General features: G+C 42.2%; 2 protein-coding genes across 11 annotated transcripts; one reads left to right on the top strand and one right to left on the bottom strand.

Annotated features, from left to right (window-relative positions):
* The first annotated feature begins 32 nt into the window (after positions 1-32).
* LOC117837369 (kinesin-like protein KIN-UA) lies at positions 33-10,886 on the top strand. 3 transcript variants are annotated; one of them, XM_034716978.2, is made up of 20 exons: positions 33-349; positions 827-927; positions 1,019-1,141; positions 1,570-1,755; positions 2,485-2,706; positions 2,808-2,961; positions 3,059-3,208; positions 3,912-4,000; positions 5,080-5,292; positions 5,542-5,676; positions 5,803-5,982; positions 7,056-7,163; positions 7,283-7,408; positions 7,480-7,609; positions 7,698-7,790; positions 8,985-9,110; positions 9,455-9,580; positions 9,844-9,987; positions 10,256-10,384; positions 10,506-10,886. In XM_034716978.2, the coding sequence occupies exons 1-20, from the start codon at positions 187-189 to the stop codon at positions 10,646-10,648; spliced, it is 2,841 nt and encodes a 946-aa protein (XP_034572869.1). In that variant the 5' UTR covers positions 33-186; the 3' UTR covers positions 10,649-10,886. The 3 variants fall into 3 exon arrangements, with proteins under 3 accessions (XP_034572869.1, XP_034572870.1, XP_034572868.1); XM_034716977.2 differs by having other exon boundaries at positions 34-349; positions 7,050-7,163; XM_034716979.2 differs by lacking the exon at positions 7,056-7,163.
* A 443-nt stretch (positions 10,887-11,329) lies between these two features.
* LOC117837371 (uncharacterized) lies at positions 11,330-24,893 on the bottom strand. Of its 8 annotated transcripts, none has more exons than XR_011896994.1 (16): positions 24,332-24,893; positions 23,313-23,385; positions 23,175-23,231; positions 22,362-22,417; positions 20,746-20,959; positions 20,540-20,626; positions 20,390-20,464; positions 20,224-20,307; positions 19,469-19,533; positions 18,538-18,760; positions 18,313-18,401; positions 17,797-17,911; positions 16,101-17,699; positions 13,879-14,039; positions 13,329-13,448; positions 11,330-13,251 (listed from the first exon to the last, which is right to left on the bottom strand). XR_011896994.1 is itself a non-coding variant. In XM_034716984.2 (13 exons), exons 1-13 carry the CDS (start codon positions 24,808-24,810, stop codon positions 17,664-17,666), a joined length of 1,653 nt encoding a protein of 550 aa, XP_034572875.1. In that variant the 5' UTR covers positions 24,811-24,893; the 3' UTR covers positions 15,802-17,663. The 8 variants fall into 8 exon arrangements, 1 of the variants encoding a protein (XP_034572875.1); XR_011896997.1 differs by having other exon boundaries at positions 13,960-14,039; XR_011896993.1 differs by having other exon boundaries at positions 13,329-14,039.
* Positions 24,894-26,040: the final 1,147 nt, after the last annotated feature.

Genomic DNA, 26,040 nt, shown 5'->3' with positions numbered 1-26,040 from the left:
TCGGTCCTTCCCCAACAAGCCGTCGTGCGCGCCTCAACTCAAAAACACAAAACGGAAACCACAACCCCAGCACCACGCCTGACGCCGTTCCAATCAACCCTCGTCGCCCCCCATTTCTCCCCCACCTCCCCCCGCTCGCCCGCCGCCGAGATTGATACACCCGCATTCGGGCCTTCCGCGGCGGCGATGGCGACGGGCGCCGGGTGGGCGCCGGCGCGGTCCGTCGAGAGGCACGGCGCGCCCCGCGCCGGTGGCAGTACGAGGTCCAAGTCGGTCGCTCCGGGTCCACGCCGTCCCTCCCCGTCCCCAGCGAGGTCGCGGCCCGCCCCCGACCACGGCGGCAGCGCAGGTATCTACTTCCCGGTGAATGATCGGTGAATGCATTTCTGTTCCCCTCTTCCCGTCAGCAAGTCGGAACGAAGGGCGTGTTGGGGTTCCGTTGTTCATTTTGTCGGTTTCTCGTTGTACGGAATTGATTCGGGTTGAAATGAAACGGGTGGTGTTGCAACGATAACGGAAATGCCGCGGAGAGATAAGCGTTGCTGCATTGGCAGCTCGCTGATACTCCCGAGCCTCTGTAGGCCTTCCCTTCTGGTTAGCTTGTCCATGTCAACCCTTCTCACTTGCACTAAAATTTACGTGCTGATTGATTGATGCTTGCACAATAGCACTAGTCTCATAAATCGTAATAGTTGCTATTTGATTCCAGTGTATTGTCTGGATACTGTAGACAAATGGGCTACGGGCTTTATTTTGGGGGAAGTTTTGATCGTTGCACTGTTAGTTCAGAACTGATATAAAGGTGCCCTTCACTTGACAATCACAGATTCGTGCAGAGTGAGAGTCGCTGTAAGGCTCCGGCCGAAGAATTCAGAGGATCTAGCTCATGGTGCTGACTTTGATAGTTGTGTTGAGTTGCAGCCTGAGGTTAGCCTGTCCATCCCATTTTACCTTTTGCATTTTGTTACCAGGGCAAATTTTCTGCAGCTAATTGTGTAGATTGCCTTGTTTTCTGCAGTCCAAGAGGCTGAAACTGAAGAAAAATAATTGGAGCTGTGAATCCTACAGATTCGATGAGGTCTTCAGTGAAAATGCTTCACAAAAGCGTGTTTATGAGGTCGTCGCAAAGCCTGTGGTTGAGGCAAGTCATGCATTCCGGATTCTACTAGTTTATTTAGACGTGCAAGCTTTGCTAGAGTTGCAATGTTTAAGCTGCTACAATGCAGGCTTACGGTAGAATAGCTACAATAATTAATTATTAATATTTTTCAGTAAAAGGCTGTGGACTGCGCCTACAATTTTCCTGGTAGGCAGTGCACCTCCTAGTTTAATGACTGCAGAGAAAATTTTCTCACCTACCCCACTTGCTTGGGACTAAAAGGTTTTGTTCTTATTGTTGAGTGTAGTAATACTTAAAAATAATTGGTTGATCAGTTTTACATTTTCATGATTTCCTTTAGTTGCTCTACAAACACTTCGATTAAGGCTTCTTTTTTCAGGATGCAAGTAGTCATTGAGTTCCATTTTGTTTGAAATAAATATAAAATAAATGTCGACATACCTTTGCAGAGTGTATTAGAAGGCTATAATGGGACAGTAATGGCCTATGGTCAAACAGGTACTGGCAAAACATACACAGTTGGTCGACTTGGAAAAGACGACCCTTCTGAACGTGGTATAATGGTCAGAGCATTGGAGCATATACTTTCTAGTATGCCTTTTGAGACAGATCGCGTCGCAGTATCATATCTACAGGTTCTATTCCCAACTGGTGATATATTCTGTTATTTAACTTTATTCATTAGTACTCATCAGTATTTTTCTAGAATTGCTTTGGGTTTCTTATTCTGTCAGTATTGTTCAGTGATGCTTAGTTATTGCAACAATAGCCATATTTTATGTTGATGTTAATGTAATCTAGCTGCGCAGAATTGCTAAATTGGTATTATTTGTACATATTTTGTTAGCGCAAGAATAACAATATTTGTATGTTATTTGTTATGCGATTAGTGTAGATCATAAAACTGCATATTCTGTTAACCTAGTTGGACTGGTTATAGAAGAAGACAAGAAGATGGCACAGTCTGTGACCTGCTTGAAATTTACAGTAATGTGTTATATTAAATAGGCCATTAAATGCGAAAGGGGTCTGACTATTTTCACTCATTTGACACTTATATGTTCCTAACTGCCTACCCATAAAGGCATAGAGCAAGACACTTAATGTAAATATAAAATTGTACAAACATGGTTAATCCATCTAATATTTCAATCTGTCATACTAAATTGACCTTCCTAACAAAAAAGTGTCGAGTTGTTTACTATGCAGACGGCAGACCTCTTACTGTGTACTATTACACTGTATCAAAAGATGGCATAATTTATTTAAACGGTTCTTCGGCAAATTTTCCATCCACCCTTCCTAAGTTTCATCTTCATTTGAGTTTGGTTTATTATACTAATTTGTATTCATTTGCTGTACAGCTGTACTTAGAATCTGTGCAAGATTTACTGGCCCCAGAGAAGACTAACATCCCAATAGTGGAGGATGCAAAAACTGGTGAAGTTTCCTTGCCAGGTGCTGCAATAGTTGAAATTAAAGACCTTGAACATGCTTTTCAACTTCTGCAAATTGGTGAAGCGAACCGTCATGCTGCCAATACCAAGATGAACACAGAGTCATCTCGTAGCCATGCAATTCTAATTGTATGTTCCTGCACTACACCATCCAGTTCTGCGATACACTCTCCTTTTTAAGGTTCCATGAGTAAATGATATGGATATGCAGACTTGATGCCTTTTTTCAGATCCATCTGCAAAGAAGTTCAAGAATAAAAGAGGAAAATTGTACCTCTTTATCTAATGATACACATGACATTCTCCCTGATGATTTGCCTCTTGTTCTCAAAAGTAAACTCTTGATTGTTGACCTTGCTGGATCAGAACGAATTGATAAATCAGGTAAGACTTCTCACCATATTTCTAATTGCAAATCAAGTTGGTCACTAGATATTGTCACAAACATGCTCATCTCTCTATATTACCTTTTCTATCTCAGGAAGTGAAGGTCACATGATTGAAGAAGCCAAGTTCATCAATCTCTCATTAACTTCCTTGGGAAAGTGCATTAACGCATTAGCAGAGAATGGTCCTCATATACCAACTAGAGATTCAAAGCTTACAAGGATACTCCGTGATTCATTTGGAGGTGCTTATATCTTGCTCATATTTTTCCAATGTTCCTTGATCACAAACTTCTGCCTGCTGAAGTTCTCCCATTGGTCCAAACTTTAGAGAGTAGTAGGCTATTGGCACCTTCTGAAAATATTTCGTACATGATTCCAGTTCTTAACAGAAGGCAGTGGCATATCTTGTGCAACTCTTAGCAAAACAAAACAAACAATGAGATATATGTTACACTTTCTCGGTCTAATAGTTGGACTGGTGCCACGTTGTTGCTTAGTTGCTGTTTATCATCTTCGATCCTGATGTTTGTGAGTGAAGTTCCATTTAATTATTAAAGAATAGATAGCGTTGGAAAGAACTATTTGAAGTGATTATCAGGAAGTGCTACATAATGCAGGCTGAGTTACAGTTTGTCTAGGTACAGTACTGAGATAATTTAGTCACACTAGGTGTAAAGTTTTTGTAGGCAATCTTAAAACTTTGGAATATGCACATTTGGAAGGCAAGCAAGGAGTCTGGCTTTTTGAAGGCACAGGAAGCTAAGAACTGGAAAGAAAAATGAGGGAAATATTACCATGCTGTGGCCATATTGCATTCTTCATGAATTTTATCAGTTCATTTTGGATATTAATTAACAGTGTATTAATTTATTGTGAATGACATAGCATCTACCATTTTGCTATACCATCTGGTTGGTATTTTTTGCTCAAATCTTTATTTGGCAGGGACTGCTAGGACTTCTCTTGTTGTGACAATAGGTCCATCTTCTAGGCATTACTCAGAAACTTCAAGCACAATTATGTTTGGGCAGAGGGTAAGTTCAGTTTGCCATTCCATTGGTCAAATGCTGCATTCTCTTCTTTTTTATTCTTGTACGTAATACTGGAGTTTCGGTCATTTCCCCATTCATATCTGTATGTTAGGAAAAACAGCACAGGTGTAAGGTTGTTTGCTGGTTTATGGACAGCAGGAACTGAGAGAAGAGACACTGATTTTGGGCTGCAATTTTGAGCTGCAGCTGGCTGCCCCTTTGCTTCTTATTTATAGCTGAAAGGGAATACTACATGACAGCCATAGTGGCTTGCTTGCTAAGACAAAGACTTGACCCATTGACTTGACTCAAGCTTGACTCAACCTACTCGCTAAGGAAACTAGACTTGCAGCCTAAGGATTACTTGCTAGCTAAGGAATGGCTAAACTATCCTGTCTATACTAATACTAGGTAGATAAGCAAAACACAAGGATTACTGCTAACACTATAGAAACACCTTACTCTTAATCAGTTACTATTTATCTTCTGTGTTACTATGGAGTTCTGCAAAACCCAAAGACATCAGATTATTGAACCTAGCTGTTGAGACTGAAAGATTGTGTGGAATAATAGATTGATTAGATTGGGAGATAGAGGTTACATATATGTAAGGGTGAGGAGATCTTGGGTTTATAGAAACAGAACCGGACAAGATCTCCTCCTATCTCTATCCAACCATATCTGGGCCGGCCAGCCTTGAAGCCCACGGCACAGGACCCTTCCATACATACGCACATATACATCTAACAGAGACACATTTTTCACTAGCTGTAGGATGGTTAAGTGTTGCCTGAATTCCAATCAGTTCCAGACATATTCATTTCACGGTGCACCTGCCTTAACTTAATGCACTTTCACATGCTACTGAGCTTGGAATTTCGTAAAAATTGCTACCGCCAAGCTAAGCAAACCCAACTTTGAGATATAAAGTAGTCAATTTCTTGTTCTTAGCACCGTAACACCTTGAAAGACATTCTGGGGTATTCAAGATTGTAACCGCATTTTTCTCAGATAAAGGGAATGCTTTCTTTGAGTTTCTTAAAATTCATTTCTTGGGCTTTTACTTAGTTTGTGATTTTCAGGCAATGAAAGTAATGAACACAATAAAGTTGAAAGAAGAGGTTGATTATGAAGTTCTTTACAAGAAGATGGAGCGTGAGGTTGACCAACTCACATCAGAGATGGAGAGACAACAAAAGCTCATAAAAAGTGAGAAAATGCAGTTGGATAAAAAGTTGAAAGAATCTGAGAGGTCCTTCCATGATTTAAGAATGACCTCTAACATGCAAATTGAGGTATCTTTTATCGCATATTAATTACGTTTTTCTTTTATACACTATGATTAACTGCTTTGTTTATGAGAAATGAATTTGCAAATGTGCTCTGCCACCATTGTCTTTCCCATAAATAGAAAATTGTTTGTACATTCATTTTTTATTTTCACAAAAATGTTCACTGTCAGCATCCATTAAGACCCTCTTCAGTATCACCATGTAAACCCTTGCTTCAGGGGCAAGAATATAACGAGTGATTTATTAACGCAGAATGTGGAGAAGGAAAAATGTCAACTGGAATCTGCAGTAAAAGATTTGATACGGGACTTGGAGGAAGAAAAAGGCCAAAAGAATTTGTTATCAGAACAGATCATTGAGCTTGAAAAATTGCTCAACAAAAACAAGGTAGCTTGGCATTACCATCTTATATGCTAATATTTTTTTTCTAGTTTACCATTATATTGCTGCTGCATTGAAAAAGTTCAGCTCATGACAATTTTACAATTCTAATGCAAGATTTGTTGTTAGCAGCAGCAACAGCTTGAGAACCTCTCAAAAACGAAAATTCTTGCTGATACAAGTAAAGAGCATGAGAAGGAAAGGGGGGAATTACTGAGGAAACTTGAGGAAGAAAGATGCTGTTCATCAAGCATGAAAGACCGTATGAGTGTACTACAACAGCAATTGTGTGATGCTCAGAGTTCTGCACAGGTAAACTTTCAGATGCACCCACTATATGTTAGAAAGTACTACAACTAGTAAGTGGGCAAGTTGTGCCTTACTTTTGAATTCTGGTTTCTAGATGCATCCTGCTCAGATACTATGTAGTTTTGCCAATTTTTTCTTCCTTAACCAGCACAGTTTAAGTTGTACTCTTAAGTGGTAAAACACAAATTTGCATCACTAAGAGTTCCATACTCTCAAGTCTCAACTAGATTTAATATCTGAACTTCATAGAAAACTCTTTCTCCATTTCCAAGTTCCAAACTAATAAATCCACTTATTGGTCATGTATCTACCATAATGTTTGATTCTATTGACTAACAAGATTGAATCTACCATGGAAAGCTCGTTTAACTTCCTGTACAACATTTCTTGTGCATGCAAATAGAAACGCGCAAGCAATTCTACCACCTTCAAATCTAACCTAATTCAGTGCTAATTTAATGTTGCTGCATACATAACAGTTTCTGTTCACTTTTCAGTTATAGGCTTAGAAGATGGCGTGCTCACCTGCTCAGCTAACTTTTGAACTTTATTTTATGTGCATCTTGAGTAAATGCTGTGCAGTTCATAGGATATTCCTGTTGCAGTGAGTAAAAAACATCTCATCTTATAAGTGGTTGACAGGGCCACACATGTTGCATGGTCTTTGCGTTGTATCCAAAAGATTGAACTCTGCACAGAGACATTACTGTGCTACCCTGTTGAACAATGTTGACGCTATTAAGAAATTGCGAAAAGACCTGAAGCGTCCGCCTGGCCGCAATTCAGAAATCATTTCCCTAGAATTTATGTTTACTGGATCACAAGACTTGACAACCTGAATGTGTCTAAATGTAAATTCATGTGCTTTAAGAACCTTTGTTCTTGGAAGTTGATATTTGTTTAGTGGAGGACCTGTGTGCAACAACAACAACAAATCCTTTAATCCCATGCAAGTTGGGTAGGCTAGAGATCAAACCCAACAAGAGCCACCAACAAACAGAGTGGAGGGACCATGCGCATCTTACAGATGTCTTCAGTTTACTATGAAGTGTGATAAAAGTATATTCCAGTTGCAGGAAAGCATGGCCCGTGAATTGGAAAAGAAATTAACCAAAGTGTCTGAAGAATTTGCAAGTCAAGTACAATCATTAAAAGAAAAAATCAGCGAACTCATTTCAGAGAAGGTATAGCAAACCTGTTTTAGCTAGTTGACCCTGTCTGTGATTCTTATGAACACATGGTTGTTTTCTGTTTACTTTAAATTGCAGTGATGCTCAGCCTGTTTCTTTGGTAATTCCTGTAGGAAGTGATATATGAAGAACTGAAGTCTACTCAAGAAAAGGTGCAACAGGAGATGAGGCAGAGACAAGGCCTTGAAGATCAAATTCTAAGGTTGAAACAATCCACATCTGATAACTGTGCTGACGAGGTACAGTTCTGTTATTGTACCCGTTGCTATTCTGATGTTCATTTTCTTACATGTAGTTTTCTCTTTGACAGTCTAAAACATCATGTGGTATGGTTAGATCAGGATCTGGATTGGGCAATGCAGCATTTGTGTCCAAATCAGGAAAAATAAGAGAGGCCCTATCTGGTCAGAGAGGTACCATATCAAAGATATTTGAAGAAGGTAACTTTACTTTATGAAAGACTACAGACCAGCCATGTCTTTCTTGAGCCGCCATCCTGACTGTGTTTTTGGCCCAATTGATGCCCAGTTGGTCTTGCAAACGTGCTTGCTCTTTTGAAGTCTGAGGATCTAGATGTGCAGATCCACGCTGTCAAGGTGGTTGCTAATCTTGCTGCTGAAGGTCCGGAAGTTTGCCCCTTGGAACTGTGCATATATTGCATACTGCCTTGATCTCCGTGAGCCTATTTGCATGAAAATCTTATATGAATATAGAGAAGCTACAAAAAGTACAAAATGGTTCAATATACCTGCACACACGGCTACGTACACGTTTGAGAATTACATCACGAGCCACAAGTAAGCCTGCCACTGGGTATCCATACCCTCTCCCCAAATCCACACCCACTTCAAATGGGGAGGGTATGGGCAGAAAATTATATACCCATTAGAAATGAAGAGGGTAGGGTATGGGGAGGGTACAATTAATCAATTGGATATGTATATATATGTAGTACAAAGTTAATTATCCATTGGATATGGGTGGGATTGGGGAGGGTAAGGAGTGGATAATAATTATATGGATTTGGGTGTGAACAAGAGTGGGTTTGCCCATACCCTCCCTAGTGGCAGGCCCACAAGCACATTTTATTGCACTCTTTGTTATTCTATTATTGTACCCGTTGCTATTTTGATGCCCAACAACAAAATGCGCTGTTCCCTGACAGCTACACGTTATTATTTATATGAGTTCAATCTGGACTGGCCCATGATCCAAAATGAACTGTCACCTGACAGCTGTACGTTGTACTGCCTGCTTGTATGGTTGGGAGTATGAAACTACAAAATCAACTTCAGCGTTTACATGCATAACTACAATTTTTCAATACAATATTTCTCTGAAAAAAAGTAACTATGTTATGTTTTCTGTTCTCTAGAAGGGATAGGTTATTACTATCTCTTATCATATATGATGCTCTGCACAAGACAAAGTCTCCAGCAAGTAACTTTGACAATGGTTGTTTCCATAGTATTATCTATCGTTATTAATTAGCACAACACAGGGGCGAAGCCAGCTCAGAACAGCGTCGGGGTCATCACCATAGTGGAACAGTGCGAAACAGTATCTTCTCACTGATTTTGAAAATATTGTCGGGGTCAGCTGACCCTAACAAAATGGCCTGGCCCTGCCCATGGTACAACATTATTGCATCATTAAAGTGCTTCACATAACAAACCTAATAATAATTTTTTATGTGACGGATTTGTTTTAAACATATTAACGGTTAAAGTAAAGTTTGGCAAAACGTCTTACATTTCTAATGAAGTATTGGGACTACGAACAGTGTTTGCTCACTTGTCCTTTTTGGGATTGCAGATATTAATCAGGAAAGAATCGTTGAGGAAGGAGGGCTCGATGCTCTTTTATCCCTTCTAGAAACATCAGAAAACACCACTATTCATCGAGTCACAGCTGGTGCTGTTGCTAACTTGGCGATGAATGGTAATGGATTCCTACAAAGCACTCTTCAGATTTATCTTTCACATTTGGTTGGAATGGGCCAATAATCATCTAGTGGCTCACTACCAGAATTTCTTAATCATCATGCAAACTGGAAATGGTTGTCAACATGTGTATCTTCATATTACCATCATTAAAAAATAGTTTGGGAAATATTCTATATGCATTCGAGTTAGTTAAGCATCACATCTCCATCAAAATTGTCATTTTCTTGCGTAATTTTGTTGTTTTAACTGTATCAACTAAATTTAAATATTATAGTTTGCAATAGTAAAAGTTTTACATCTCTAGGCATTTTGTGTTTATGTTGATACTTGACGTTGCAGGATCAAACCAGGGAGTTATTATGAACAAAGGTGGAGCTCGATTATTAGCAAATGTTGCTTCTAAAACTGATGATCCTCAAACTTTGCGGATGGTGGCTGGTGCGATCGCCAATTTATGTGGAAATGGTACAGCTAGTTTATTGTTATTTATGTCAAGTTTTTAACGAGATTATGATTTATGAAATATTTTAGAAGATCAGTTATGCTCACACATTATTGTGCAGTTCATTTTACTATGAACTGTACACCTTATAGTGAGATGAAAGTAAATGTTGTGGTATCATTTTTCCTCATAACCCACTGTTTTTGTTTTATCATATTGCTAGAAGTGGAACCTTGATATTTTTAGAATAAAAATGTGACTTATCAAAGGTGTATTTTTTTTTCAGAAAAGTTGCACTTGATGTTGAAACAAGATGGTGGAATAAAAGCACTACTAGGAATGTTTCGCAGTGGACATGCCGATGTCATAGCCCAGATAGCACGAGGAATAGCAAACTTTGCAAAATGTGAATCTCGGGTGATAAGCCAAGGTCTGCAACTTTTCCATTTGTTCCTCAAATGTCCATTAGTTGTTTTTCTGATGAGCTATTACAGCTGCATGAATACATTTGTAAGTTTTGAACACCTTTTAGTCTATGTGCCACAGCACTGTAAAGTGTTGAGCGTATGGCTTTGCCGCTTCTTGGTAACCTGGGAATGCTGTCATTTGCTCTACTTTTGAACATTGTGCCACTGAAGTTGAATGTATTGAGTTTCCGTGGTTCTTCAGATTCAGTAACAGCCTGTTCTACTCAATAGGTCACAGGAAAGGAAGGTCCCTTCTCATTGAAGACGGTGTTTTTACTTGGATGGTGGCCAATTCAACTAGGTTTTCCGCTTCAACCCGAAGACACATTGAGCTTGCCTTTTGCCATCTAGCTCAGAACGGTACGTAAATAAAGGTTGCACTTCACCGTTTTGTCCTGTGTATAAGCTCATGCATTTGATGGCAATCGAATCGTGGATGTTATTAAAATTTGATACCAAATCCACCCACTCGTCTTTGCAGAAGACAACACCTGTGACATCATTGCTTCTGGTGGAATCAAGGAGCTGCTTCGCATATCAAGAGAGTCCCCGAGAGAAGATACGCGTAATTTAGCTAAGAAGGCTTTAGATTCAAATCCTGCATTTCTAAGAGAGGTCCAATGAGTCGTCTCTTGGTATCATTATGCTCAGGAAGTAAAGCTATCATTGTGGGCTTGTTCATGAGAGTATGAATTCCTATGTTATGGTGTTGTTGCCCTTTTTTTTTTGAAACGAGTGTTCTTGCCATTGTCAACTTGTCATTCTCACAAGTCGCGTCTCCACCTCTCACCTGCACACGTAAGGGGAAGAAAATTGTCCTTGTGGATGGCCGGATGTTAGGCTCATCCAAGTTAGCACTACAGTTTCTCTTAGGCTAACCGGTACGAGTTCGAGATGACGAACGCGGGGTTGCCCGCGTATGGGGAGGTGCGGCGGCTGCTGTCGGAAGTGTGGCCCTGCGCCCCTGCTACACCACGTACGCCCGCGAGAAGTTCGCCATCTACGGCGAACTCTCCCACGACGACGACCTAGCCGCGCACGCAAATACTACTCCTGGGTAGTGCCCACTGCCCAGTGTGCGTGAGAATCGTGAGATGTTCGTCGATATGCGTTTGACTTGCCGGGCATCTAGCGCTCGTATTGCGGTCTACCTGCTCCTCTTAATTTTGTGTAAATATGATTCTATCCCGATGTTTCTTACTTTCAAAAGTATTTTTCATATCTATTATTTTTCTCACGAGATTATTCTATAAATAATTAGTTTTGGAATAAATTAATATGAACAATTTTGAGTACATAAAGAACTATCGAGCAATTTTCTTGAATACATCTCAAAAATTGCAAGTCAGTAGTCACAGCAACAAATCACCGAGAATTCTCAGTTATGTTCACGAGCAACAAGATTTTCTCGGGTTGCAAGGTACAAAATTGAAAGAAAAAAAATGTTCACGAGCAGCAAGATTTTCTCGGGTTGCAAGGTACAAAATTGAAAAAAAAAACAAAATGCAAGAACAAGAATAGTCTTCTTCCTCCATTCTACCCAACCACCGAGCACGAGGAGAAACCATTCTTCCACTATGGAATTGAGCTCCGCCCTCCATGGATGCCGCACGAGGAAATGAATCACAAAGAGAGAGTTGATTTCACCTATGCCTTGCCAGATCTCGCCGCCGCCTCATCGAATCCAGAACCAGAAGGTAACAACGAGACCTCCAACATCCATGCATCCACGCACAGCCACCCTCCATGGATCCTCGCCACTGACGACAAGGCACTTGAATTTGGTCGCCTCCCCTCCCCCACTAATCCGGGCCCTCCTCTACCAAACCCGACCATCTTCCCGTAGGTTCGGCCTCTCCTCCCATAGATCCACGAGGAGGACCTCACCCTCCATGGATCCGGTCCGCCCTCTACTTATTCACACGGAGGGGCTCGTCCCCGTGGATCCCTCGACCTCGGGCATCTTTGGAGTTCGTTGTTGCTGGCGATTGTGCTCGACCTCGCTGCCGCTGCCGCCGAGATCCGCCGGGAGGAGAGAGACCATGATGAGAGAAGAGAGAGCCGAGGGAAGCAGGGAAGAATAAGGACTGTCCTTCGGGCCGGCTAATATCCCTATAGAGTGTATACATCCGTCACTGATCAAGCACCTTACATGTCCATCAGTCCATGCAGAACAAAATCTGATAAGACAGAGGTGTTTGCCGTATAGCGTAATCAAGCAGTTTCTGAATCGCGGATCAGAGTAAACATGTAACGACATTGTGTACCAACTGTGCGACACATTGTGTACGACCATGCAACCGAACTCTGGATAACATTTGTGTACTGACTGAAAAGGTCTTGTTTAGTTCTTAAATTGGGAGTGGCAAAATTTGCATTTTACTATAAATACGCAACTGTAGCATTTTATTTGTATTTGTGAATTATTGTCCAAAAATTGACTAATTAGGCTCAAAAGATTCGTCTCGCAAAGTACAACAAAATTGTGCAATTAGTTTTTAATTTCGTCTACATTTAGTACTCCATGCGGAACCGCAAGTTTGATGTGATGGGGAATCTTCTTTTTGCATAGTGCTAAAGTTGGGATTTTGGGAAACTAAACAGGCACAAAATAAAATCAGAGGAGCAATTGGTCTTGTTTAGTTGGCCAATTTGGGAGGTGCCAAATTACTGTTACAGCACTGTAGCACACTGTAGCGTTTCGTTTGTATTTGTGAATTATTGTCTAAATATTGACTAATTAGGCTCAAAAGATTCGTCTCGCAAAGTACAACAAAACTGTGCAATTACTTTTTAATTTCATCTACATTTAGTACTCCATGCATGTACCGCAAGTTTGATGTGATGGGGAATCTTCTTTTTGCATAGTATCAAAGTTGGAAGTTGGGAGTAACTAAACATGGCCTTAAGCCCTTGTTTACTTGCCCAACTTTGGACAACCCAAATTCCTATAGCAACACTGTAGCGTTTCGTTTGTATTTGTGAATTATTGTCCAAACATTGACTAATTAGGCTTAAAAGATTCGTCTCGCAAAGTACAACAAAACTATGCAATTAGTTTTTAATTTCGTCTACATTTAGTACTCCATGCATGTACTGCAAGTTTGATGTGATGGGGAATCTTCTTTTTGCATAGTGTCAAAGTTGGGAGTTGGGAGTGAAGTAAACAAGGGCTGAAGTATCCGACCGGACACGATCTTTCCGTCGCTAGCCGTGTCCCGCATAGCCTGAAAAGTGGAATGAGGTGCTTGCCATATAGTTGCAGAGTGTGTAGCTACAACTGTAACCATACTCATGCGCGTACCCTCGTTGTGAGCGAGGTTACAGCCATTGGTGGCCGCAGCATATGGCGTGACGGCTGTTTTGACGTCGAGAGCACCGGTCTCACTCTTCATGCTAGTCCATGCCCCGATGCTGAGAACGGCTGAAGAACGGACATGAGACTTAGGGGGTGTTTGTTTCTTTAGCACCTTCTAAAATTCCTATCACATCGAATGTTTAGATACTAATTAAGAGTATTAAATATAGGCTAACTACAAAACTAATTACACGGACGGAGACTAATTTGCGAGACGAATCTATTAAATCTAATTAGTCCATGATTTGACAATATGATGTTACAGTAAACATGTGCTAATGATGGATTAATTAGGCTTAATAGATTCATCTCGTGAATTAGCCTCCATCTGTATAATTAGTTTTATAATTAGCTCATGTTTAATCCTTCTAATTAGCCTCCGAATATTTGATGTGACATAAATTTTAGTCAGGACTAAAGATCCAAACGACCCCTTATTAACACGCACACAACAAGACAAAAAAGCATTGAAACAATTTGATATTGTGACACGTACAAGCGGTAGACGGAGAAGTGAGCTGCTTGTTGAAAACAGCAGAAAACATGGCAGATGCCTTCTCTTGAAGCAAGTGCTCACCAAGTACTTCGTACTGCAACGTCCCGTCCCCATCTCTAAAAACGTGTCCGAGTGGCGGGCGTCGAGAACCTGCAGGGCAGCTGAGCAATCCTCCGCAAGTTCAGTAACTAAACAGTACATATCACGTCAACTCTTCAGGATTAATTAGAGGAATTAAATATGAGTTAGTTATAAAACTAATTGCATAGATGGAGGCTAAACGGTAAGACGAATCGATTAAACATAATTAATCTATCGTTAGCAAATGGTTACTGTAGCAGCATATTATCAAATCATGGACTAATTAGGTTTAATAGATTCGTCTCGTCATTTAGCCTCCATCTGTGCAATAGATTTTATAAATAGTCTATATTTAATATTTCTAATTAGTATCTAAATATTTAATGTAACATGGGCTAAAGTTTAGGTGTGGGACAAACATCCCCTAAATCCCCCAATTTCACTCCATGACCACCAAATCCGTCCCCAAATCACCATCTCCAAACCACAGACACCAATTCGTCCTCAAGCTGCAGGCTACAGCAAGATGCGCCGGAACCTCGCGCGCGTGGCGCGGAAGCCATGCCCGCGGCGGCATCTGGCGGGTGACGAGCGCGGCGCGGGTAGGCTACTTGCTCAAGCCGGGCATGGGCGAGCGACACGCTTTGGCGAGGGCTAGCGGCGCGGCTTGCTCGTGCCGAGCCATGGCGCCTGCGATCGGCACTCAAGCAGGCCCCGCGCGTGGCGGCGGTCTGCGGGAGCAAGCGGTGGGCAGCAGGAGGTCGAATTGGATCAGGAGCCGAATATAGCTGACATCCAGTTTTCGGAATTTCCTGCACAGATGGTCTTCGTCTTCGAATATCTTGTCTTGCATGGGCATCAGTCCTTCCCCTGATCTATTTTTTTTCTCCATGATTCGCTTAGGGGAAAACTAAATCACACTCGAGTGTTTTGAACCTCTCGATTTTTTTGACCAATCCAGCAATGACAAGTTGCTCTCCTCCTCCTCCACCGGTGACGGAGGGCTCACCGGCAAGCTTTTAGGTTACCTGTGTTTGCGAGGCTAGAGGGAGTCCCGGGGCGACTCGCTGGCCGGCGGTGGAGGCAGGAGAGACAGCGGGGAGCAGAGGTGGCGAGGGCGCCACCGGAGCCGAGCGGTGGGAGACCCCCAGTGGGAAGTGGAGGTGGCGGGGGCGCAGGAGTCCGACGAGTTAGTGTCAGCAGCGGTGGGCGGCGTTGCGCCTAGGGTTGAAAACAAACAGGATAAATCTCGTACCGTACTGTTTTCCACATTTCACCCGTCCGTGATCGTATTTATAGACAAATTTGGAAACGAGACGGGAAGCGAGAGAGTCTATCCCGCCCGTTTTTGCGGGATCCCATTTTTAACCTTGATGAACTCGTATTTATCTCGTATTTAATAAATTTGGGATAGACTTAATATGCATTAGTATGTGTCTAGCTCTAGCTCAATACCCTTATGACCCAATAGGTCATGATAACCGTATGTTTTCTAAAAGATCATTTGAATAATAGTTCATAGAGGTACCAAAATGTGATTCGCAACTAGCGAGCAACAAAAATCAACAATGAGCTCCCGTGAGCTCCCGTTTTAGTACCCGGTTCCCACCCGTTTTCGTAGTCCCGTTAATCCCGCTCCCATTCCCGACTATTCCAGAACCGGTCCCGTTTTTGTTGATAAAATGAAATAACGGAAACGGGAGAGGGGTTCCCGCCCGTTCCTGTCTGTTTTCATCCCTAGTTGCACCGCCGAAGCCAGGAGGGGAGCCTTTGCTTAACTATTGTTCTGCGCTCAACAACTGTGCAGCCACAGCCCATCACATGCTCAATATGAACTCGCAATTTCGGTGCATGAGCTTTGTTTGATTGTTTGATTGCTTGAAGTTGTGTTACAATGCTCCTAAAATACCGTCTATCTCCACGTCCAGAAAGATGCGGAGCACAGGGGATGGAATGCACATGCAATCATCAAACGCAAATCCTAGGGAGAGAGGCCTCTCGATTTATGATGAAATCGAGAGCCTCCCTATTTGGCAAAAATGAGGTAAAGAAGGTATCAAGGAAGCCAGAAAAGGGAAAAAAGAAAAAAAAACAAATCCAAAAGAAAAGTAACAAAGATGCAATCCAACTCCAGCGATCACCTCTTCTTCTCTGACGAGCACTCCGGCGACCTCTTCTTCTCCGACGAGCACCTCCTCTCCGGCGAGCTCCAGATCGGGTTAGGGTTTCGAGTTTCGGGTTGGGGAGGGGATTGGTGGCTGCCGGGCTTAGAGGGATGGCCGAGGGGTGGGTGCCGGACCGGCGGTGGTGGTGGGGTGTGGGCGGAACGGCGGGCGGCAGCGGCGCCTCCCGCCATGGTGGTGGAGGAGGCCGGTTGGGCCAGGTCCGGGGGGGGAGGGGGGGGGGGGGGGGGGGGGGGGGGGGGGGGGCGTTGGTGCCACAGTGGTTAGCGACGGCTGCCGGAGCTGGTAGGGGCGGCGGGGGAGCTGGTGATCTGGTGAGGTGTGGGAGGAGAGGGGGGAGGGGAGGAGCAGGGCAGTCCTCGCCGGCGCCGGAGGCGACGCGGGCGAGGTGGAGGCTGGCGATGGGGTGGATTGCGAGGGCGGTAGGCTGGCGTCGCCTCCATGCTCGGAGAAGGTGCGAGGCTCTTTTTTTCGAACGGATAAGGAGCCACGGGGTGGGAGTCTGAGACGGAGGGGGGATGGGAGCCGGGAGGAGCTCTCGCCGATTGCTTATCTGGAGAGCCCTCTCTGTCGAGTCGCCTCCATCATTAAATCTTGCGTCTTTATTAAAATCCTCGTCTTAGCCAATCTATTAGCCAAGTCATTGTACAAGCTAGCTATATGGTTGGCTTTATATGACATGGTACTTGTATTTAGTCAGCAACAGGCTAGATTATTAGCCTTGCTCTCAAGTGGATGGAACATTATCAGCACCAAAACATTGGGCAATTATCCCCATACAGCTTTGGCAACAGGACAATGGAGAAGCGACAGTTTCAGTTGCATCGCAAAATTTACAGGATGGGTCTCCGGCCATTTTCTACTCACCATATTAGAATCGTTCTATTTTCAACTAGCATAGGAATATTTTGACATTGCAAGGGATCTTTGCTTTCCAGACTCCCGGTCTCATTTCTGGTTACCTGTTAATACACTGATTTTGTGTTTAACTCACACCACTGCTCCTTTTATTCCGTAGCCCTTGATCCTTATCCACAGAACAGCTAGTCGCCAGAATCCGGCACTATTTGCATTTTCACATCAGCGTAAGGATTACTCCATTGCACACACCAAAAACAAAAGGGAAAACGAACACCAAACAATACCGCCTACACAACTCCCTTTTTTTCCAATTGCCAGAGATACATGCTCTCTCTTTTCTTTTCTTTTCTTTTCTTTTCTTTTCATACACATGTTTCCGTAAACAAATATGCACTTAGACACACTTTGGATCAAAATGCTAGGACATAATCCATGTTACAAACCCCTTGATGGCATAATGTTACACGACAAAGTGACTAAATCACTCCAGTCTCCACTAACAGTTAACACGACTACGCTGGGGCCCCCTTCCCTGGGTTGTCTTGCCCTTGGCTTCCAAATTAGCCCTAACAGTTAACACGACTACGCTCAGATGCTGAAATGTAGAAATGCCAGTACATGAGACCAAGCTATTCTCCATGTTAACCAATCGTCTGCCCACTAGCTTGGGAACTTCATTTCATACTGCTGGGGCGTCTGCCAAAACAAACATCAATATTTGAGTAAGCTCATCACAGATATTCAAAATGCGGAAAGCAAAACAATGGAGACAGGGAGGTAGCATTTAATATACCATGAAAGTTGCTGTAATCATCTTCCCCGCAAACCATCTTCCGTGAAGTGCTTTCTGTGCACTCATAGCTGCTGTTATGCTATCAAACCGAAGGTACACAAAACCTGCAGTATTTCTGCTCCACAATAACAACAGATGTTTGTTAGAGAAAGGATAGATATTGGGGGGCAATTTGGGGAAGATCTGTTGAAGATTTTAAAAAGTGTGGACCGATGATTTGATAGCGACAGAACATAAGGAAGCTATCAGAAGCACAAAAGGTCTCAACGGCATCGAACTAAGCATGTGTTTTACTCCATAAGAATCATAATAACTTCAAAAGTGTGATATTAAAGAATGATGACACAGAGCTGCTCCACTATTATCTGAAATAAATGTTTAAGAGTGCACTGACACTTCAGATTTATGTACCATGATCGCAAGAAAACTAGCAGTGCAACATGCTGAAGAGTTGAGCAAACTGGAATTTTAGGCGCAGAGTAGCAGGTTTATTTAAAAATGAGCATGCTGGCTTACTTGTCTACAAAAATGTGCTTTAATTGGCCAAACTTGGAACATTCGTCCTGAACATCATCCCTAATATCCAAATCAAAATCAGGATCCGTCTGCAAAAATAGCATTGTAAATTATCTGTTAGCTTTGTTCAACCAATGCAAAATAAACAAGCTCCTCCAGATCTACGAGCAGCAAATAAATGATGTGGCATAATAATCCTTCTGTTAGTAGAAAAATCATCCTTACCTCTACAGCTGGATCAAACATATTCTTCAGCAATAAGCATTCACTAGGTGGAGCCAACTCAATAGACGGGGTAGAAATTGGAAGAGTTGCCCCAGGAATTGAACCAAGACCAGGCACGGTAGGGTGCAGAACAGGAGCTGTAGCTGGAGCAGCACCAAGGACAGATACAGCTGGTATTCCAACCGGAGTATTCAAACTAGCAGTGCCCATCCCACCAGCCAAACTGCAGATACACAAAAGATATGATGCGTGCACTGAGTAGATATACAGAGAGAAAGAAGAACATATCCACACAAACTTCTAGCATATCTGCTTCAGGACTTGAAAATGGAACAAAATTAAGCCACTAGGACTAAAGCTTCTTATGAAACCAACTTAAATTTTGCATCGAATTGGCACATTAAGAATATTAAGGTACTGTAACGAGTTTTAAACGTCATCAATTCACCCTCTTGAAATTTGCAATCAATGGGATTGGCACTAGACGCTAGAACTGCAGGAAACAGAATATTTCAGCCAAACCACTTTACACCAAAGAACTGGAGGAGGTCCATGGAGAATGACCTTGACAAGCTAGATATATATGGAAACAGCGTTGCTGTAGTGGTGGATGAATCCTGACGATAATATAGTAGAGGTCAATGATGAGAGATTTGGGTACAAATGACAGCACTTGTGCAAGCAAGATAATTGACATTCTAAAATGAAATGAAGCCTCTGCATCCCAGGACAACAAATTAATCAAACCATGGAGGCATCGTCCATTCAGCAGCTCAGTAAGCACAGGCCCCACCACCACTTAATAATTAATATAAATCCAATTAATAAATAATCAACAAAGATGGAATGATACTAAAATAAGATTTAAGGAAGTAGCAGCGATCGAGGTATGTCAGGATAATTATCATGCAATCAACCTCTAAAAATATACCTGGTTGTAATGCCACTCCGGTCTAATTTCTGCATAAGAAGTGCTCTGGAACTAGCATTCAGTGCCTGCATACATCAAGGAACACACATCAAACATAATGTTTAAAAATTATTTACTACCATCGTGCCTACCAATAGTTATAAACAGGGCGTAATTGAGACGTTATGGTGCCAGACTGATGGTTATAAGGTAAGAGGTATGAGCACTCATTCCTTCTATGAAGTTAGGCCCATTTTTAAGGACAGATCAAGCATGAAATAATTACTATGGAAGTAATAATTGCAGAATTTACTAGTTGGCTGGTGTCATCATGGAAAGATGTATTGTCATGTAAACAAAAAATAGGAAAATGTATACAAATTCTGTTTATCAACTTCTAAAATCAGGATAACAGATGCTAAATTGATAAGACAGGAGAAAAGGGTGACCATTCAGCATCTTTAATATCTTATGTGCAACATAAGTGCTCAGGTCTTTAAAATTGGGAGCCAGTAGTGCAGGAACCCACCAAATATGGTAGGCCAAATGCACTTAGCTAATTTAAAGGAAGTAGAGGTATGCATGGATACACAACCACTATATGGAATATTAAAAGGGGAATAAAAGAAATACTACGATTGGCATTTGCTAATATTTTGATTCCTACATCATACTTGAAAATTAGTAATAATAAAGGTAAAAGAGAACACATTAATGACAAAGTTCAGACTACTCAGATGGTCAGATTATCTCAAATAAATGAGAATGACACCCACCAAGCCTCCACCTTCATCATCATCCAAATCTCCAGTAGTTGCTCCACTAACTTGCATACCCGCTTGGTCAGTCACAGCTGAAACCTGGCCAATTGGTTACTATAACGTCAGACAGCCAAAAAATTATCTAAGACTAGCTCTGGTAACTATGAAACATAATGTTTACCTTAATTACTCTCCCTGCAATATCAAGTTGTCCATTTAAACTCTGAGCCGCTTTTGCATCTTCAAGGCGTGCAAACTAAATTACAAAATAGAAGTGGTGAGAAACAAGCGCTAACAAAAACAAAAAATTGCTTCGTACAGAGACACTTGCCTGCACAAAACCAAAACCTTTGCATAGCCCAGTCAGTGGATCTAACGGCAGCTGGACAAGCTCCACTTGCCCAAATGGTTCGAAGACCTGGGAATAAGATTTAATAATATGAATATCCACAAAAAAAAGATTTAATAATATGAATAATCAAGAGACAATTTGCTCCAAGCACATAAAATCTAGAGAACAATATGTTCGATATGGACCTGTCGCAATTGTTCCTCATTAATGTTGGAGTGAAGATTTCCAACATACAACTTCCTTGCTCCACCTGAAGCGGCTCCACTTGAAGAAGCAGTTGACTGGACTAAATTCTTTTCAGCCTCTGAAGGCTTAACCATTACTTGTTGACCAAGAAGCAGCTGACCAGAAAGAGCTATCGCCATTGGAACAGACATAGCGTCGTAGAATTCAATGTACCTGCATAATGTGAATAGCATGAAAAAAATCAGACTATCCAGCCATAAACGAAGCAAACATTGTTCTAATAGTTACTTTATGTTCAAAATTTTAGATCAGTTTAAATGAATCTTGCATTTGATAATTTTAAATCAAGGTTAGTTTCAATTTAGCATTGAAATTGACTCCAATAATGCGGAACTGTGATGCTCCGCACAGCTTACTGTCACCAATATGATCTTGTATTCCATCTTACTCATAAGTTGCTGATTATTCCAGCAGGTACACCAAATTATAAATATTCCTGCCGAGTATGAAAAACCGATGAATATTTTTTCCCCATAAGAAGTATGTAACTACAGTTAAATGCAGATGTTAATCCAGAACTAGGGGCAACAATGTACCAAATATAGTTAGTAATATTTGAAATCCTGTAATAGACCTACTAGCAAGTTTACTTAAAGGGGAGAAGTGCAAATATGAGCTTGCGATGCAACTGATGTGCATAATGAGACACAAAATTGACAGCACAATCTTGTTAACTGCGTAACCTTAACTTTTCTACAGGAAGGCCAGTCAAATTTAACAAACATGCATTTCAAGATTGGTCTGATATGATTTACGAGTACCAGGAACGGTTAAGTTATGAAAACACAGTAATACAGGGCTAACACAATCTCAAATAATGACTTAAGCGAACCACATTCTGTGGGAGGGCGAAAACTTTCAACCTCACCTCCACAAGACATCATCCCCGTTAGACCACTGGAATTGTCCCTGCCAATTTATCTTCATCTCCTCATTCCTACTGGGCTGCCTCTCATGGCTCCTAAGCTGACCAAGTGAGCCCTAAATTCGTTTACTAATTCACTTTTTCCCTCTAGCTGCCACCACAACATTCAGCTTCAGGAAACCCATTCCATCCACCAATATACACCGCATCTATTTCAGGGCCCACCACTTGAGAAAAAACAGGGAAAATGCTGCCAAACCAACCAGGTTATGCCAAAATAAACAATTTATTATATGAGGCCTTGAAAGACAATGCCTTAATCTAGGGCCACGAATTCATGGGCTGCAAAGAGCTAAAAATCAGGGAACCATGAGGACTCCAAAAGAACAACCCACCCTTACCAGTTTTTGGTTATTCAATTCCCGAGAGCATACAGATTGAAGAGCAACAGGAAACCCTATGTTTTCAATAATATGAAACTGTGCCAGTTAATTGAAGTGTTTTTTTTGTTGTTGCACAAAATTTCCATTCAGCATATCAAGCCAAGTCAAGAAATAAAAGGAACGAAGGAAAGACCGCAATATTGCTCCCTCCATGCTAAAAACAGAAGTGCAGGGCTATGCACCAAGAATACACGCTGTATAACAGTGTAAGTTGCTAATTGTTATTAGTATTAGTATAGGTACTCACCCAACTCCTTTAGAACGACGTGAATTTCGATCCATAATGAGGCGAACATCCCGGACCTAGAGAATGAAAACATAACAGTTCAAGCAAAAAATTGATTTGATTCAATAAGAAAAGGAAGCAAGAAATGGCTAGAAACAAAAAATATTTTATCACTCCAAAATGTGGGTAAACCTTGATTAGTGGTTCCTGTTGGGGTTCAACTCTAGCCTACTCCAACTTACTTAGGACTGAAAGGCTTTGTTGTAGGGACTGAAAGGCTTTGTTGTAAAATGTGGGTAAACATATCTATGCATCTATCAACTTAGGCCCTGTTTGGATCCACGGACTAAAGTTTAGTCCCTATCACATCGAATGTTTAGATACTAATTAGGAGTATTAAACATTGGTTAATTACAAAACCAATTGCATAAATGAAGGCTAATTCGCGAGACGAATCTATTAAGCCTAATTAGTCCATGATTTGCCCATGTGATGCTACAGTAAATATGTGCTAATCATGGAATAATTAGGCCTAATAGATTCGTCTCGCGAATTAGGCACGGCTTATGCAATTAGTTTTATATAATTAGCTCAAGTTTAGTCCTTCTAATTGGTATCAAAATATCCAAACTAAAAATTAGTCCATGGATCCAAACGTTTAGTCTGATCTACTAACAAATTTACATTCTCTCAAGCATATTATATTTAACCTGCAGGGAACTCTAGCAAACTAACATTGTATATACTGAATCCATGTGTATGAACATAACAAACATAACGAGCACCAGCCAGACTAGCATAATTAAAAGAAATTGCAATCAGAACGATTATCACCTTTCCAGCCCTAGAAAAGAACTCGTACACGTCTCTTTCATCTGCCTTCAAAGATAACTGCAGTTGTAATTTTAAACAATTAGCTTCAGATTGAAGGTTACAGAGACTACAATGTGAAAGACTTGTTCAAAATGCTACCTGGTAAGCAAACACAGTTCTCTGATCTCTTTCAGGATCAACTTCAGGTTCCGCAGCCTCCTCTTTCCTACGTCTGTGAAAAGAGAATCCCTCGTATGAATTGATGTAGTAAAAAAAGAAAGAAAGATTATATTGCGAGCTCAAATGATAATGGAATACCAAGTACACAACGTATTCCGTCTCAAAGTACAGGTCCAACAATCTTCTGCGCACGGTGTAATCTGCTATAAAGACAAAAAGGTAGCATGATGCGGACAACGTCCACACCTGCCAGATGGGATGCTCTCACTACAGAATTCTCTATTGCAACTTAATAGCACGGAAAACAAATAGTTGTTTGTGCAGTGCATTGAACACTGAATGTTGTTAACAGTAAAAAGAAATGCCTCAGAAAAAAAAAAGCCCAACACACAACTTGAACAGCATTTCTGTCACACAACAAATACAGTTCAGCTCCACATCGTGGATGCAGGAAAACAGATTAATCATCGATGGCATCATAGTGTTCATCTAACCATCACAAAGTACACTTCTCTTGTACTAGTGTAATGCTAATTGCTAATTCCTATCTCACAAAAACAGTATTCGAAAGTCTGACCCAATTTCCCAGGCCATACTGCTGTCAAAAAACATCTCAAGATCACTGAAGCATACCATGTCTGCAAGTCCCCACACTAATGCTCGATTTTATTGAATATCACAAAAATCATATCGATAACACATGGAATGAGAAACTTTTGGTACAAGTACAAAGCAATAGATGTAATCCGATCTTTATCTGTGCTAGTTTAAACCAGTGTTCTAACAAGCTTTGTGCTTAGCTGCATGCAATGAGACTAATATTCAGGCATAACTTTGTCTGTAAGTCAAGCCAACCAACTAATCTACCCCGCTTCCTCCACTGAAACTTAAAAACTTAGTGATGATGTCATATAAGCCAGCACAACCAAAAAAAAAAAACAGATCAAGTTCTAGCGGTTTCGGAAAAGCTCGGAGTTAAAGTGGTCATGGACATGCACCTGACATCGCGGTCACGGTAGCGGTCACGCTCTTCGTCATCACGCCGCCGCTCCGACCGGCTCCGGCTCCTCCGCTGCCTATCCTTCTCCCTCCCCCGCTCCCTCTCCTTCTCCTTCTCCTTCTCCTTCTCCCGTTCGCGATCGCGATCACGGCTCCTCCTGTCCTTGTCCCTCTCCCGCTCTTTCTCCTTGTCGTCGCGATCCCGGTCTCGCCGCTCCCGACTGCTGCGGTGCCGGTCGCGGTCCCGGTGCCGATCCCGGTGCCGCTCCTTGTCGCGGTCGCGGCCTTCCTCGGAGCGAGAACGCTTAGATCTGCGCTCGACGTCGTCGCGCTCTTCGTCGCCGCCCGAGGAGCGGCGGCGGGAGCTGCGCTCCTTGTCCTTCTCCTTCTCCCCCGACCCGGGGGCCGCGGCGCCGTTGGACGGCACCCCGGACGCTTCCACCGTCTTCTCAAGGTACTCGTACTCGTCGAAGTCCATGGCGTCACGCGGCGGAGGCTAGCCGACGGCGAGGCGGAGCAGATCCGCAAACCCTAGGTGAGGAGAGAGAGGCGCCGCGGCTAAACCCCAGCGATTTTGTTCGTGCGTGTGGGACCTGCCGCTACATGGGACCAGGGGAACTCATGGGCCGGGCTAGAATGTTGTGCTGGACCGTAACGGCCCAACAAGAAGACCAGCGGCCCACACAGCACTTCAAGAGACTGGCTTATTCAGCCACCAAACAGTATTTTCCTCTCACAACAAATCAGCCGTTTCAGCTTTTCAGCCGGCTTATAAGCTGAAGCGAACAGGCCCTGGGAGTAAACTCTGCAAAACTGCAGCGATATGATTGTGAGCTGTGAACAGTGAACTTTGGCGATATGGCGTTTGTTTGCTCTTGTGATGTCGTCGATGCAACCATAGTGCTTACAGAAAGCGTGTCCAATTTCACCTCTGCACCGGGGAAATAGCAGCCCCACCCACTCTATGCTAGACGTCACGCCATCATGGCACGATCAGGTCCATAGCTTCGTCTGCTCATCAGCAGTGACGTTGTGGCCAAGCAGGCAACCATCAGAACCACTTGTGGGTTCAGATTTGAGCTTGTTGCTGGTTCGCTCGACGCTGTCAGTTCTTTGGAAGGATGCAGCGACAGGAGGCCGTCGAGGACGTCGTCGTCGTGGGCGCCGGGCTCGCCGGCCTCTCGCGACGGCCCTCGGGCTCCACAGGTAACACGGGCATGTCCATCTGCCAAAAACGATGGCCGTCTCGGTTCTGCTGAGAAATCCTCACCCCTGGTTTGGGAACGGGTGCGTGCGTGCGCCGGGTAAAAAACAGTAGAGCTAGAGCTACAACGTAGTATATAAAGTTTAGTTATTATTTTTATACGTAGGAAAACATTAAATATATTTTATATTTTCCATACAATGTAACTGCAAATAATAGAAAAAACAAATCGGTAGTTTTTCTTAAAAAATCATGGATCAACTCAACAATAGTGTGTGTCCCACCTGAACAATAAGTGGGTTCCACACGAAACTAGGATGCATAAGGAGGCTTCAAATCTTGGAACTTTAGTATATGTATACTTAGGTGGATAAGCGCGCTACGTGCGCGGCCCCTAATTGTATTTTTTTTGGATCATGTCAAAAACTAATACCATCAAATATTAGTGGGATGTAATTTGTATATAGATAATAAAAGGAAACAAAAATATAGGTAGCTAATTTC

The sequence above is a fragment of the Setaria viridis genome, chromosome 9 (genome assembly GCF_005286985.2).
Source record: "Setaria viridis chromosome 9, Setaria_viridis_v4.0, whole genome shotgun sequence".
Lineage (NCBI taxonomy): Eukaryota > Viridiplantae > Streptophyta > Magnoliopsida > Poales > Poaceae > Setaria > Setaria viridis.
The sequence above is the reverse complement of the archived record's forward strand: the minus strand, read 5'-3'. Positions and strand labels throughout refer to the sequence as shown.

Bases quoted from the DNA above. Each gene is read 5' to 3' on its own strand.
- LOC117837369 (XM_034716977.2), top strand. From the start codon at position 187: ATGGCGACGGGCGCCGGGTGGGCGCCGGCGCGGTCCGTCGAGAGGCAC. The intron at 5,677-5,802 runs GTAGCTTGGCAT...TGTTGTTAGCAG, and splicing joins AATTGCTCAACAAAAACAAG to CAGCAACAGCTTGAGAACCT. The intron at 7,610-7,697 runs GTAACTTTACTT...ATTGATGCCCAG, and splicing joins ATCAAAGATATTTGAAGAAG to TTGGTCTTGCAAACGTGCTT.
- LOC117837371 (XM_034716984.2), bottom strand. From the start codon at position 24,810: ATGGACTTCGACGAGTACGAGTACCTTGAGAAGACGGTGGAAGCGTCC. The intron at 18,761-19,468 runs GTATATTTTTAG...GTGTATCTGCAG, and splicing joins CGGAGTGGCATTACAACCAG to TTTGGCTGGTGGGATGGGCA. The intron at 17,700-17,796 runs GTATATTAAATG...TTGTTTTGGCAG, and splicing joins TGATTACAGCAACTTTCATG to ACGCCCCAGCAGTATGAAAT.